The sequence below is a fragment of the Macaca nemestrina genome, chromosome 10 (assembly GCF_043159975.1).
Source record: "Macaca nemestrina isolate mMacNem1 chromosome 10, mMacNem.hap1, whole genome shotgun sequence".
In the NCBI taxonomy this organism is placed as follows: Eukaryota; Metazoa; Chordata; class Mammalia; order Primates; family Cercopithecidae; genus Macaca; species Macaca nemestrina.
In genome coordinates this window covers 409993-424654 of record NC_092134.1, presented here as the reverse complement: position 1 = coordinate 424654, position 14662 = coordinate 409993, and the positions used below count along the sequence as shown (strand labels likewise).

The window sequence follows — 14662 nt, the reverse complement described above, 5'->3', positions numbered from 1 at the left end:
CACTTGAGCCAGGAGTTTGAGACTAGCCTGGCCAACATGGTGAAACCCCATCTCTACAAAACACAGAAAAATTAGCTGGGCGTGGTTGTGTGCACCTGAGGTCCCAGCTACTTGGGAAGCTGAGGTGGAAGGATCACTTGAGCCCAGGAGGTGGGGGTTGCAGTGAGCCAAGGTTGCGCCACTGCATTCCAGCCTGGGCGACAGGGTGAGACCCTCTTTAACAAAACAAAACAAAACAAAACAAAAACAAAAACAAAGTGAGGCAGGGAGCGGTGGCTCACTATTGTAATCCCAGCACTGTGGGAGGTTGAAGTGGGCAGATCACGAGGTCAGGAGATCGAGACCATCCTGGCCAACACGGTGAAACCCCATCTCTATTAAAAATACAAAAAATTAGCCCGGCGTGGTGGCGGGCACCTGTAGTACCAGCTGCTGGGGAGGCTGAGGCAGAAGAATGGCGGGAACTCGGGAGGCAGAGGTTGCGTCACCGCACTCTAGCCTGGGCAACAGAGCAAGACTCCGTCTCAAAAAAAAAAAAAAAAAGAAAGTGAAAAGATCAAACTGAAAAATAAAATGTCACTCAAGACTACCAATAAGTAAATCTTTGCATTTTGCCATGTTTGCTCCAGTATGCTCTTTTTATAAGAAAGAAAATGTTGCAAATAATGGGTACAGCCCTCTTCTGTCTGCCCCCACACACCTTTAAATTTTTACCACATGTCCACAGACATATGCCACAGCTGTAAGTTTTAACTTAAATAGTAACATGTGGGACACATCTGACTGCAACTTGTTTCCTTTTTTTAAATTTTTTTTTTGTTGAGACAGAGTCTCGCTCTGTCGCCCAGGCTGGAGTGCAGTAGCGCAACCTCGGCTCACTCCTAGCTCCGCCTCCTGGGTTCACGCCATTCTCCTGCCTCAGCCTCCCGAGTAGTTGGGACTACAGGTGCCCGCCACCACGCCCGGCTAATTTTTTTTTTTTTTTTTTTTTGTATTTTTAGTAGAGACGGGGTTTCACTGTGTTAGCCAGGATGGTCTCGATCTCCTGACCTCGTGATCTGCCTGTCTCGGCCTCCCAAAGTGCTGGAATTACAGGTGTGAGCCACTGTGCCCAGCCTCCCTTTTTTTTTTGAAACAGAATCTCACTGTTGTCCAGGCTGGAGCGCAATGGCGTGATCTCGTCTCACTGCAACATTGCTTCCTGGGTTCAAGCGATTCTCCTGCCTCAGCCTCCCAAGAAGCTAGGATTACAAGCGCCTGCCACCAAGCCCGGCTAATTTTTTGTTGTATTTTTAGTAAAGATGGGGTTTCACCATGCTGGCCAGGCTGGTCTCGAACTCCTGACCTCAAGTGATCCACCCACCTCGGCCTCCCAAAGTGCTGGGATTACAGGCGTGAGCCACACGCCTGGTCCTGCAACTTGTTTCTTTACTCAGCCATGTGTTTTTGAGACTGACACCAGGTGAAACACGTACATATGATTCGTTCGTTGTAACTGATGTAAAATGTTCCATCATACAAACACATCAGCCTGCCTACCCAGGACTTTGCAAATGAAGAATGACAAGTGCCTACTTTTTCAAAACTACAAACTGTGACTCAGCGACCATCTCTGTTATGTGTTGCCTGGTCCCGGAGAACAACCACCTCCACCTCTAGCACCAGGGATTTTCTACTTCCTACAATCTTGATACTTGATGCCACCACACTTACTTGCTTGCAGTGTGACCTGCTATCTAAATATATCATGCTGCATTTACCCAATCAATAGTAAGGCCAAACATCTTCGTGGCCCTGTGCAGGCAACGCCCAAAATGGCCCGACTCCCACTTCCTGGTGTTCACACCCTGTGTGACTCCTTCCCTGAGTGGGGGTGGGACCCGGTGACTGCCCCTGATGAACAGACTCCAACAAAAGTCACAGAATGCCACTCCTGAGTGCACCTATAAAACACTGTGGCTTCTGTCTGGCTGGCACTCTCTCAAAAGCCAGCGCCATGCTGTGAGCTATCCCATGAAGAGCCGTATGGAGCAGGGGACTAAGGATAATGTCCAGACAAAGGCCAAGGAGGAACCAAGTCCTGCCATCCCCATGGGAGGGAGCTCGGAAGTGGGTCCTTCTCCAGTGGAGCCCTCGGATACACGGGTGCATTTAAGTTGCTAAGTTTTGGGGTCATTTGTTAGGCAGCAATAGACAGCTAACACACGTTTATGAGCCATTTCTAACTTTTGTACATTCTAAACCTCTTCAAAATGTGACTGAGGCCTTTGTTTCATGGTGACTTCTGTGCTACATATAAGTTTGTGTGTGTTGACTTCCTATCAGGAAAGTTTTCAAACATATACAAAAGCACAGTAACGAGCTCCCATGCTCTTATCACCAATGTCAACAATTACCGACATTCTGCCTTTCTTGTCCCAGACTACAGAAGATTTAACTTTTAATTAATTGATCATTCTTTCCCTTTGTGATATTTTTCACATGTGCCTTAAAAAAGCCCTTCCCACCCCAGCATCATAACGACAGTCTCCTGAGCTGTTTACCAAAGCTTTTTGTTCTCTTTTTTCTTTTTTAAGACACAGGGGTCTCACTGTCACCCAGGCTGGAGTGCAGTGGTGTCATCTTGGCTCACTGCAGCCTCAACCTCCCAGGCTCCAGTGATCCTCCCACCTCAGCCTCTCAAGTAGCTGGGACTACAGGCATGCACAACCATTCCTAATTTTGTTGTGTAGATTTTTTTTTTTTGGTAGAGATGAGGCCTCCCTGTGTTGCCCAGGCTGGTCTGGATCTTCTGGGCTCAACTGATCCTTCTTCCTTGGACTCCCAAAGCACTGCAATTACAGGCATGAGCCATCACACTCAGCCTTAGTTTTACACTCAGTGTGACACCAGCAACTTACTTCTTCAAATATGAAAAACCATTTTTACCAGCATCACTCACTGTGGTCCACTCTCTCCTTAACGATCTGTAATGGTTCCTCTGTGACCTACCAACTTCCAACTTCCAGCTTCCAGGAGAGTCTGTTTCTAGACTCCCAATCGGCTCTACTGCTCTCCTCTCATCGTTAAGACACCATGATAGCGTGTCTCGTTACACAGTAAGATTAACATGCCCTCCTTATTCTTCAAAATTCTTTGGTTATTCTTATCCTTACTCTTTATATGAATTTTAAGATTCATCTGTCAAGTTCTATCCAAAAAGCTTTTTACAGATTTTTTTATTGGAATTACACTGAATTTTATGAATTAATATGGGGCAAACTGCCATATTTTAATACTGAGTCCTTGCATCTATAAAGATGGTACCTCTTTTTGTTACTTAGGTAAATTTTTATATGTTCAATAAAGTTGTGTATAGGCCAGGCATGGTGGCTCACACCTGTAATCCCAGTGCTTTGGGAGGCCCAGGCAGGAGGATCACTTGAGCCCAAGAGTTTAATATCAGCCTGGGCAACAGTGAGATCTGCCCGCCTCGGCCTCCCAAAGTGCTGGGATTACAGGTGTGAGCCACCACGCCCGGTCAAAAGCTACAGATTTTTATCTTACCTTGGTATCTAATTGTTGCTGAAATACATATTAGTTAACACAAAATCTAGGTTTCCTTACATTTTCTGTTAAATTATATCGTCTGTAAATAATAAGCTGATGTCTCCCTTTTCAATCCTTAAAATTCAATTCTTTTTCTGGTTTAATTATACTGGCTAGATCTCCAAACTGTTTTGAACAGAAGCAGTGGTTAAAAGGCATCCCTTTGTTACTCCTTACTTCAATGCTTCCAGTATTTTGTGGTTAAGTGTGAGGTCTGCTGTTAGGTTTCGAAAACACTTTATCAGGTTAAGAAATATCTCATCTATTCTGATTTTGATTGTTCAAAGCTTTATCATGAACAGATGTTAAAGTTTTACCACATGTTGTTTCTGCATCTACTGGAGATGATCCTATGAGTTTTCTCCTTTAATGATGAATTAGTGGATTTCTCTCAAGAAAAACTCACTTGGCAGATTCTAAAATTAAACAGTGCTTGCTATTCTTGGCATAAGTCCTAGCTGGTCATATCGTTATTGTTCATGCATGTTAATATTTTTTCATCTATTGTTCATGGCCCGTAACTTTCCTTTCCTGTTTTCAATTATGTTACCAAAGTAACAAGGATTGCCAAGGTTACCAAATGAGCTAAGTGTTTTTTTTCCTTTTTCTCTTAAAAATCATTTGGGTTTGGTGTTTCTTTTACACTTTTTTTTTTTTTGTCTCTCTTTTTTTTTTCTGTCTTTTTTTTTTTTCCTTTTTGTGGAGAATGGGGTCTCACCATATTGTGCAGGTAGGTCTCGAACTCCTGGGCTCAAGCTATCCTCCCGCCTCTGCCTCCCTGAAAGCTGGGATTATAGGCATGAGCCACCACGCCCGGCCTGTTTCTTTGTAAGTGTCAATTTCTGTGATGGTTAAAGTTCTATTCAGGTTTTCATTACTTCTTAGGTCAGTGCATAACTTGAGGATACTGTCCATTCCATCTATGTTTTCCAACTGTTTAGCAGAAAATGGGAATCATTCCATTTTTTAAGGCTTTACTATATCTATAATGATGTCTATTTTCATTAAAATAAAAATAAAAAACTCCATCCTGAAAAACATGTAACCAGCCAGTACAACACGACAACACCTTGTCTCTACAAAAAAATACAAAAATTAGCTGGGCGTGGTGGTGTGCGCTCATAGTCCCAGCTATGCAGGAGGCTGAGGCCGGTGGATCAATTGAGCCCGGGAGGTCAAGGCTGCAGTGAGCCATGATTGTGCCACTGTACTCCAGCCTGGGTGACACAATGAGACCTTGTCTCAAAAGAAAAGAAAAAGATGTGACTATTTCCTAAGTCTTTTCAAAGAACAACATTTTAATTGTATTGCTTGTTTCACTCATTCTGGCTCAATTTTGTAACTTCTTTCTTTTCTTTCTTTTTTTTTTTGAGACGGAGTCTCACTCTGTCACCCAGGCTGGAGAGCAGTGGCACGATCTCAGCTCACTGCAAGTTCCACCTCCTGGGTTCACGCCATTCTTCTGCCTCAGCCTCCCCAGTAGCTGGGACTACAGGCACCCGCCACCATGCCTGGCCAATTTTTTGTAATTTTAGTAGAGATGGGGTTTCACTGTGTTAACCAGGATGGTCTCGATCTCCTGACCTTGTGATCCGCCCACCTCAGCTTCCCAGAGTGCTGGGATTACAGGCGTGAGCCACCGCGCCCAGCCTCTTTTCTTTCTTGAGTTGGGGTCTCCTTGTGTTGCCCAGGCTGGAGTGAAGTGCCTGTTCATAGGTGCCATCATAGCCCACTACAGCCTCAAATTCCTGGGCTCAAGCAATCCTCCTGCCTCTCAGCCTTCCGAATAGCTAGGACTACAGGTGTGTACCACCATGCCTGGTTACCTTTATAACTCTTTATAACTTCTTTCTGTCTACTTCCTCTGACGGATCTGTTGTACTCTAACTTCTTCAGTTGGAAACTTAATTTTCGATTTTTCTTTACTAATACATGCATTTAGATATATAAATGCGTATACAAGTCCTGTTTAACTGCATACTACAAATTTTGATAGTGTATTTACATTTAGTTCCAAGTATTGTCTAAGTTCTATGACTTTTTCGATCCACAAGTTATTTATGTGGTTTTTTACCACAGACAAACATGGTCTGTATTTAGGTTATCTAGAACTGGCTGCAGCTTACTCTGTGGTATATATATGGTCACTAATTTATGTATTCTTGAAAAGGATAGGTATTCTCTAATTTTAGTGCAAGACTACATTTGTTCACTAAATGTATTATAGCTAGTGACTAAATCTAGTTAGTTGATTGTGTCATTCCAAACATATTTTTGCTGATTTTTGGTCTGCTCCAACTATCAGTTGAGGGAGGGATGTCAACATCTCCCAAACTGATTGGAGGTAAATTCTTCTTATAATTAGGTAAATGTTTACATTATTTAGTGTGAAGCTACATTGTTACAATTAGTATATATTTCCAGAGAATTGTGACTTTCAGTATTATTTAACAACCGTCGTTATGTTTCCTAATACTTTTGGTTTAGAGTATTTTGTCTGGTATTAATACAGCTGCATCAGCTTTCTTTTGGTTAACATTTACCTGGTATGCATATTTTTTAGTCCTTTTGCTTTTTCTATGTCCTATCTTTTCAATTTAACTCTTGGCTGGGTGCAGTGACTTATGCCTGTAATTCCAGCACTTTGGGAGGCCGAGGCGGGTGCTTCACCTGAGGTCAGGAGTTTGGGACCAGCCTGGCCAACATGTTGAAACCCCATCTCTACTAAAAATTTTAAAAAATTAAAAAACTTAAAATTAGCTAGGCATAATGGTGTGCTCCTATAATCCCAGCTACACTGGAGGCCGAGGCAGGAGAACTGCTTAAACCCAGGAGGCGGAAGCTGCAGTGAGCCAAGATTGAGCCACTGCACTCCTGCCTGGGAGACAGAGCAAGATTCCGTCTCGGGGAGGGGGGTAAAGAATATATATATATAACTCTTACAAATGAGACAGTTAAATTTTAAAATCCAATCCATCTCAGAACCTTTTTCTTTCTTTCTTTTTTTGAGACAGTCTCGCTCTGTCGCCCAGGCTGGAGTGCAGTGGTACGATCTTGGCTCACTGCAAGCTCTGCCTCCTGGGTTCACACCATTCTCCTGCCTCAGCCTCCCGAGTAGCTGGGACTACAGGTGCCTGCCACCATGCCCGGCTAATTTTTTGTATTTTTAGTAGAGACGGGGTTTCACCGTGTTAGCCAGGATGGTCTTGATCTTCTGACCTTGTGATCCGCCCACCCTGGCCTCCCAAACTGCTGGGATTACAGTGTGAGCCCCAGCACCCTGCCAAAGAACGTTTTTCTTATCATGTGAGTTTGTATACTGCTCTAATTTATAGTTTACTTCTAATTTTCAGTACTTAAGAATTTTTCTTTTGCTCTTCTGACTTTCACTGTACCTTTTATTACACTGTGTCCTGTGTTTCCACAGGAAAGATATTCATTTCACGTTCAGAAAACTGGGGCTTCAAGAGACAGTGATCTGCCCAAGGCACTGAGTCTAATTAGTACACCCTAATATTTTCATATAAGGAGACAGTTCCTTGCCCTCACCTGAGGCTCACAATGGTGTCCTATTAACAAGAGTGACATGCAGAGTTAGAGAGTAAAGTGCCAAGGGGCACGTTTTCAGAAAAAGTCCACTTTCAACACTTGAACACAGTGTGCTTCACTATAGCACACACAGCAGTGCAAGGAGCCTGGTGTCCTGCATGTCACGAGGATCCCGCCCAGCCTGGCCTCGGCGGCCCCACCGTCACCTGTCTCCTGCCCTCCAGGGTGAAGAGCTCACTGATCTTCTTCTGCTTGTAGACATCATTCTTCTCCAGCAGTTTTTTGTGCAACCAGTCGGGGTGTTTGACGCGTGGCACTGGGTTCTTTACCTGTGTGAGGCCAACACCCATCAGGGAGAGATCCTTGTCTGACTGCACGGTTTTCATCCCCACAGCCCATGCCGCTGACCCCGCCCTCACCTGCTGCAGGGCTGCGGGGATGGTGATGATCTTCTGGATGGCGCTTCCCAGCCGCTCAATGTAGTAGTCCCAATCCAGAATCTGTGTGTGCAGGAAACAGGCAGAGAATAGTAGGTGGCAGCAGCCGTGTGTGAGGCTCACTTCGTGCTGAACACGGGGCTAAATGCTGTGTCTTATTTAATCCTCTCAGAAACTCTATGATGAAAGGTGCCCACTGCGCAGCAGAGGATACCAAGGCAGGGAGCTTCACTGACTCCTCCAGATCACAGAGCTAGTAGGTGGCTGAGCCAACACCCCTGGTCTTAGTCCATCCAATAGAATAGCTAAAGGGCCCTAGGCACTTCATGTTTTCCGTTTGCCCTAAAGGGTTATTAGTTCCTCACCTATTACTTATCAGAAAGGAGGAAGTCAGGAGTGAAGACGCCAGACAAAAAAACATAATCCATCTCAGACATATTCTGCTCTGTCTAGCTTTCCTTGTAAACTTTTTTTTTTTTTTTTTTTTTTTTTTGAGAGGGAGTCTTGCTCTGTCGCCCATGCTGGAGTGCAGTGGCCGGATCTCAGCTCACTGCAAGCTCCGCCTCCCGGGTTTACGCCATTCTCCTGCCTCAGCCTCCCGAGCAGCTGGGACTACAGGCGCCCGCCACCTCGCCCGGCTAGATTTTTGTATTTTTTAGTAGAGACGGGGTTTCACCGTGTTAGCCAGGATGGTCTTGATCTCCTGACCTCGTGATCTGCCCGTCTCGGCCTCCCAAAGTGCTGGGATTACAGGCTTGAGCCACCGCGCCCGGCCTCCTTGTAAACTTTGAAGAGTAGAAAATGCAACTGGCACTCACTGCTCGAATATCAAAGTCTTGAAGGGAAGAGCTCTTGAGCCATTTCCGGAGAAAGTGCTTCCTCACCATAGGCTCTGCTTGGAAAATGGCAAGTGGGATGGCCCTGGGTGAGGAAGACAGGCACACAGCTCAGTAATAGTGAAAATCACCCAAAATCTGATCATAATTCTTATCAAATGAACATGGAAATAAGGACTTGTAACAGCTGTTCACAAATATCAATGTACACATCTGCGTGCATATGTATGCACAAACATGCCTACAGGTTCCTCGGTAACACGTGCATGTGTATGTGTAAACACATGCACGTGTGTATGTAACCATGTCTACATGTTCCTCATGGTGTAACCATGTGCATGCATACTCATAAATGCATGTGTGTGTGTAAACACGTCTACGTTTTTCACTGAGTAACCATGCGCATGCGTATAGGCAAAGATGTGCATGTGTGCGTAAACATGTCTGTGTTTCTCACTGAGTAACCACGTACATGCATATAGGCAAACAGGTGCACGTTCATAACTGTGTCTACATGTTCCTCGCTGAGAAACACACAGAAGACTCTGGCTGCTTTCTAGAAAGAATGAGCCTGTTTTCATGTCACTAGCAAAGCAACTGGCAACCGTCAGTGCTTCTGTTTCACTGGAGGAAACATCTGTGGTGAATACTGCAAACATAAGGAGACTTAAAGATGACACGCACACTATGCATCCACTCGGCTCCATCAAGCTCCAACACTTGGCCACTTCGACTTCCTGTGTGAGATGATTAGAGTGAAGCCCTGTGTGACCCCAACCTATTCCCTCCTCACACAGAAGTAAAGACAACCTTTATTCTGGTGTTTATCATCAACCCCATGCAGGCATTTGTACTGGTCCTATTTGTATATAACCACCAAAAAAAAAAAGCAGTTTCCGTGTTTTTAAGTTTTACATACATGGAGGCATAAGGGTCTTCCTTCTACCTGATTTTTGCTTTTTTCTCCAACATGATTTCAAACTGTCAGTGCTGTAACCTGTAGCTGCAATTCAACCCTTTGAACTCTGGTATAGTGTATCTCATTCCCTACTAAATAACAATTATCCATTTCTGGTTGATGGACACTTATGCCATCCCCAAACTTGGTATTAAACACAGCCCAAATCTGTAAGGAACCCCTCACCTCTCCGTGACAGGGGGAGCCCTCACCTCTCCGTGACGGGGGAGCCCGCACCTCTCCATGACAGGGGGAGCCCTCACCTCTCCGTGACGGGGAAGCCCTCACCTCTCCGTGACGGGGGAGCCCGCACCTCTCCGTGACAGGGGGAGCCCTCACCTCTCCGTGACGGGGGAGCCCTCACCTCTCCGTGACGGGGGAGCCCTCACCTCTCCGTGACGGGGGAGCCCTCACCTCTCCGTGACAGGGGGAGCCCTCACCTCTCCGTGACGGGGGAGCCCTCACCTCTCCGTGACGGGGGAGCCCTCGGGCTTGCGGGAGATGATGTAGCGGCAACTCAGTCCTGCATCCTTGACCATCTGGTCTCCCAGGAACTCAGCCAGGCGCTTTGCTGTGCTGATGGATGTAGACTTCTGCTCCCCGTAATCTTCCAGCTTCCGAGACATGGAACGGTTCTCAGAGATGAGCTCGAACAGCTCAGAGTCAGGCATGTTGGCTGCCTAGAGAAAGACAACGCATAAAACACTGCAGAAATCAAGGGGCAGAGTCTGGACTCACCCTGGACTGTGCTCCTCTAGGCCATGCCTTTCTCTAGCCTGAGACGCAAAAGGCTGCAATTTCAAAGAGCTCTCTCATATGCCTGTGTGGCAATACTTTAAAAGACACACACATAAAACTTTAGCTTTTATTTTATTTTTTGAGACACGGTCTCGTTCTGTCACCCGGGCTGGAGCACAGTGGTGCAATCTCAGCTCACTAAAACCTCCCCTCCAGGGTTCGAGCGATTCTCGTGCCTCAGCCTCCCAAGTAGTTAAGATTACAGGCACGCGCCACCACATCCAGCTAATTTTTGTATTTTTAGTAGAGAAAGGGTTTTGCCATGTTGGCCACGCTGGTCTCCAGCTCCTGACCTCAAGTGATCTGCCTGCCTACGTCTCCCAAGTGCTGGGATTACAGGCGTGAGCCACCACGCCTGGCTTGGCTTGTTTTATTAAACTGTGCACAAAATATCAAGGAGAATTTACTGAAGAGCACCAAGGCTGCAGAAAAGGATGTTGCTCTGCCTAAGACAGGAAGTTTTTCTCCTTGAAAGGAAGAGAAAGAAGGGGCAGGAAGAGCCAGAAGAGAGGAAAGAGAAACTCCGGCCTGCTGGAAAGTGGCCTGAGCAGTTCCAGTGTGGCGTCCACATCCAGCTGGAGCTGCTGCTTTCCACACATGTTCCTGACCACAGGCCCCCCCACATCCTGTAAGGGGTGCTGGGCTCATGAATATTCTGTGTGAAACCCCCAGTGCTCCCTTGCACATGTGTGTCGCTCTATACAAGACAATATGCCAAGAAACAGAAGCCCACACAGCAAAGCAAGTCAGGAAAGCACTGCACTGTTCTAGTATTCCTTCTACCCAAGACGCCTGTGCCTGGGAAACATGCACCGAGATGTTCAATGCAACACCATGTATAACAATGGAAATGTGAAACCTAACTGGTAGTAAATAATCGTGGACTAGTTATGTAAATTACGGTATGTAAACTGATAAAATGTTATGTAGCCTGAAAAACATAAAAAATACAAAGTAACAGAAATAAGCAAATATCTCAGGCTGGAGTGCAGTGCTGCAATCACAGCTCATTGTGGCCTCTACTTCCTGGTCTCAAGTGATCCTCCCAAGTAGCTGGGACCACAAGCACGCATCACCATGCCGGGCTTATCACACTATTTAGAAAAACGTTTCCTTCACAGAGTTGTGTCCCTGGATGCAGAAGCTGAGGGGAACTCCAAGGGATAATTGTGCTCAGGAGGTCTTGGGATTTCATCAGGATTGGCCCTGAGTTCTTCAGTCACCTTGGTCTCCAGGAGCCCAAGAAGTACGGGGTCCCCTTCTTGCAGGGTCCTTCATCCTTCAGAGCAGGTGAGGATGGAGGGTACAGCCCTCACCTTGCTGTACAGCACGTCCAGCCAGTAGTCAGCCACCTTGGCTACAGAGCCATACACCTCTTCCAGCGTGCTGCCCTTGAGGAAGGCCTCAAACACCGAGGACTGGAAGATCTTAATCAGCTGCAGTTCCCCGCGGCGTTTGACCTCAAAGCCCTTGAGCTCAGCCAGAGAACCGTCTTCATTGAACACAGCATACCTGAAAAAAAAAAAAAGGCAAGCACAGCAGTGGCAAGGAGCACTGGCGAGCCACCAGCTATGCCTCATCCTCTCTGCCTGCCTCTTCCCTTTCCAACCCTCCACTTGTCATCCACCAGGCAGCAAACATCTCTCCCCCTCAGGCCACTGCTTCTCTAAAAGGAAAATGACTGAAGGGCCTGTAGCCAGAGCCAGAATACAGCAGCAGGCAGACAGAGCTGGTGCAAATGGAATCAGTAAGACCACAAGAACCCAGGTCTGTGTCTATCCTGGCTCCTGATCCAACCTCCTTTCTGGGTTAAATTTAATCTATCTCAATCCATGTACTTTCTAAAGCACAAAAGCCATGAGAGTCCCACCTCTTCTTCAGTTTCTTGCCTTCCTCCTTGGAGGCTGGAAGAATCATGGCAAGGTAGGGCCCATCAACCTCAAAAAAGATGCTGTTCTCTGAGCGGGTGACATAGGTGAGTGAGGACGGCTCGGCCAGCTCCTGGTACTGGTCATTGGTGAAGCCTTCCTGAGAAACAATAGTGAAGAGCGAGCAGCTTCACTTATGACGGCCCAAACCTGGAAACCACCTGGTGTCCCTCCAGGAGTGGATGGATTGGCAAACTGAGCTTTTCCACATAACCGACACGACTTGGCAGCATGAAAGAAGGAAGTTCTGGCCGGGCACGGTGGCTCAAGCCTGTAATCCCAGCACTTTGGGAGGCCGAGACGGGCGGATCACGAGGTCAGGAGATCGAGACCATCCTGGCTAACACGGTGAAACCCCGTCTCTACTAAAAAATACAAAAAACTAGCCGGGCGAGGTGGCGGGCGCCTGTAGTCCCAGCTACTCGGGAGGCTGAGACAGGAGAATGGCGTAAAACCCGGGAGGCGGAGCTTGCAGTGAGCCGAGATCGCGCCACTGCACTCCAGCCTGGGTGACAGAGCCAGACTCCGTCTCACAAAAAAAAAAAAAAAAAAAAAAAAGAAAGAAGGAAGTTCTGATGCACACAACCAAGTGGTGAAACTCAGGTGTATCTGTTAGGTCCAAGAAGCCAGACCCAAAAGGCTATATGCCATATGCTTCCATTTACATGACATTTTCAACAAAGCAAAATTATAGTACAAAAAACACACTGGGGGTTGCCAGGGTTTTGGGGTAGGGAGAGGATTTGCTGACAAAGCGGTTGCAGCTGTTCTGTGTTGCTCTGTGGTGCTGGACACACACACTATGCACCTGTCCAAACCCACAGCGCTGTATGCTACAGAGTGAACATCACTGTGTGCAAATTACAAACCATCCAGTCATGGTGCTGGGATCCCAAGAGGGGTGCAGACTGGACCAAATGAGCCCAACAGCACTGTGGACGTACAGCACAACATGCTGACAGCGTGGGGAGGAAGGAGTTGCCCTGTGAACTCTGCTGACTGGACAGGGTAAGGCTGGAAACAAAAGTAACTATCTACAAACGCTGTACAGTGGCAGTGAAATTACTTCTCATGGGGCACAAGTCTGTGAGCAATTCTAAAACCACTTTACATGTACTCTAGGATTGAGCAAACACATATATTGAGAAATTAGAAACAGGTTTATCACTGCAGGAGAAAGAAGCCACTAATAAGAAAGGGGCAATTCATGTGTTTAAACGCATCCAGGCAGCCAAACACAGAAATAAACAGCTCTGTGTGCGTGCGTTACTAGACACGTACTTCCTGGCTGCCTCCACTGTGAGAGACGGAAGCCATGACACTCCCGGGAACAGTGAGCATAGCCCGCGCCCATCTCGGGTTTTTACATCATTCTTCTTGGAGAACTGGCTGACTCCAGGTTGGAGCAGGGAAAATACAAGATGAGGTTGGTGGACCTTACAGTACCACGAAGTAAGAAAGTGCTCCAGAAACAAAGACAAGAGGGCATGTCCCAAGAATACGCCACAAACCAGGAGGCCCCAGTGGCCCAAGGGGAACATGTGGAGCAGAAGCCACTCTGGTCCTAAGAACAATAACCCCAGGATGTCCACTGTGATCCGCAAATCCACACTGATGTCAATGAGCAGACAAATAAGTGAGAACAAATGGGAAAGAAGGATAACAACGCTTCCCTACAGGATCCCAATTAATACAGTAGAAGGAATGGGGGAAACAGACAATTGCCAGGGAAAACCACCACAGGAAACCCCAGCTATAACTGCTTCAGGTGCGGCCCACCAGCAACGCTAACACAGTGGACAGAAGCTTACGGAGCAGCTGGGGACGCACGGTCTCAAAGCACCTGCTCCACGGTATTTATTTGCTGCTGTGATGGCTCTAATACATGTCCAGAAACTCTGACAGCCCTCCTCCAGGGACGCTTATTCCTCTCCACTGGGTGTGTATTTACGACTGAGGATCCGCATAGGAGGGGGCACAGGAGCGCCACAATAAGGCCTGCAGAAGCCCCTCAGGCAGGAGACTAAGCCAACCCCACAATACACCCACATCACCACACCACCACAAACCAACATGATGCACCTGAGAACGTGGGGAGGGTGTCACCCCTGTGGAGTTGCTCCAAAAACCCAAATCACCTCAGTCTAGTCACAAGAAACAACAGACAACCCCTGATCAAGGGACAGCCAACCATCGCCTGGCCGGCACCACCAAAGGGTGAGGTCGTGACACAAGGACCAGGACAGGACAACTCATCTCCACGTGGGTCCTTGCCGGGATCCTGGGAGAGAGGAGGGCTGTGGTGGGAAAACGGGGATCCAGGTGAGGTCTGCGGTGCAGTTACAGGGACACAGACACAGGTTTCTTAGTTTTGACAAGCGCACCATGGTTTATGCGAGGTCAGCGTTAGGGGAAGCAGGTTGATGGAGATACAGAAATTCTCTGTACTATTTTTGTAATTTCCTGTAAGTTTAAAATTATTTCAAAATAAAAAGTTAAAAGCAAAAAAGTCTGGGTGCTATGCTGAAAGAGAAAGGAGTGGAATCACTTGATACCTTCTGACCATGG

The 14662-nt window shown here is 46.8% G+C and overlaps 1 protein-coding gene across 5 annotated transcripts in view; it reads right to left on the bottom strand.

The window, feature by feature from the left end:
- The window catches only part of LOC105490588 (DNA polymerase epsilon, catalytic subunit), a 67229-nt gene that overhangs the window by 27126 nt on the left and 25441 nt on the right, over positions 1–14662 (bottom strand). For all 5 annotated transcript variants that reach the window (XR_011608620.1, XM_071070722.1, XM_071070725.1 and 2 more), the window contains exons 24-29: positions 12037–12194; positions 11483–11678; positions 9834–10048; positions 8393–8495; positions 7557–7637; positions 7344–7466 (exon numbers count right to left, since the gene is read on the bottom strand). Coding sequence is in view for 4 of the 5 variants with exons in the window: in XM_071070722.1 (XP_070926823.1) it covers positions 7344–7466; positions 7557–7637; positions 8393–8495; positions 9834–10048; positions 11483–11678; positions 12037–12194 (876 nt within the window). In the remaining variant the exon portion in view is untranslated. The remainder of the gene's footprint in view (positions 1–7343; positions 7467–7556; positions 7638–8392; positions 8496–9833; positions 10049–11482; positions 11679–12036; positions 12195–14662) is intronic.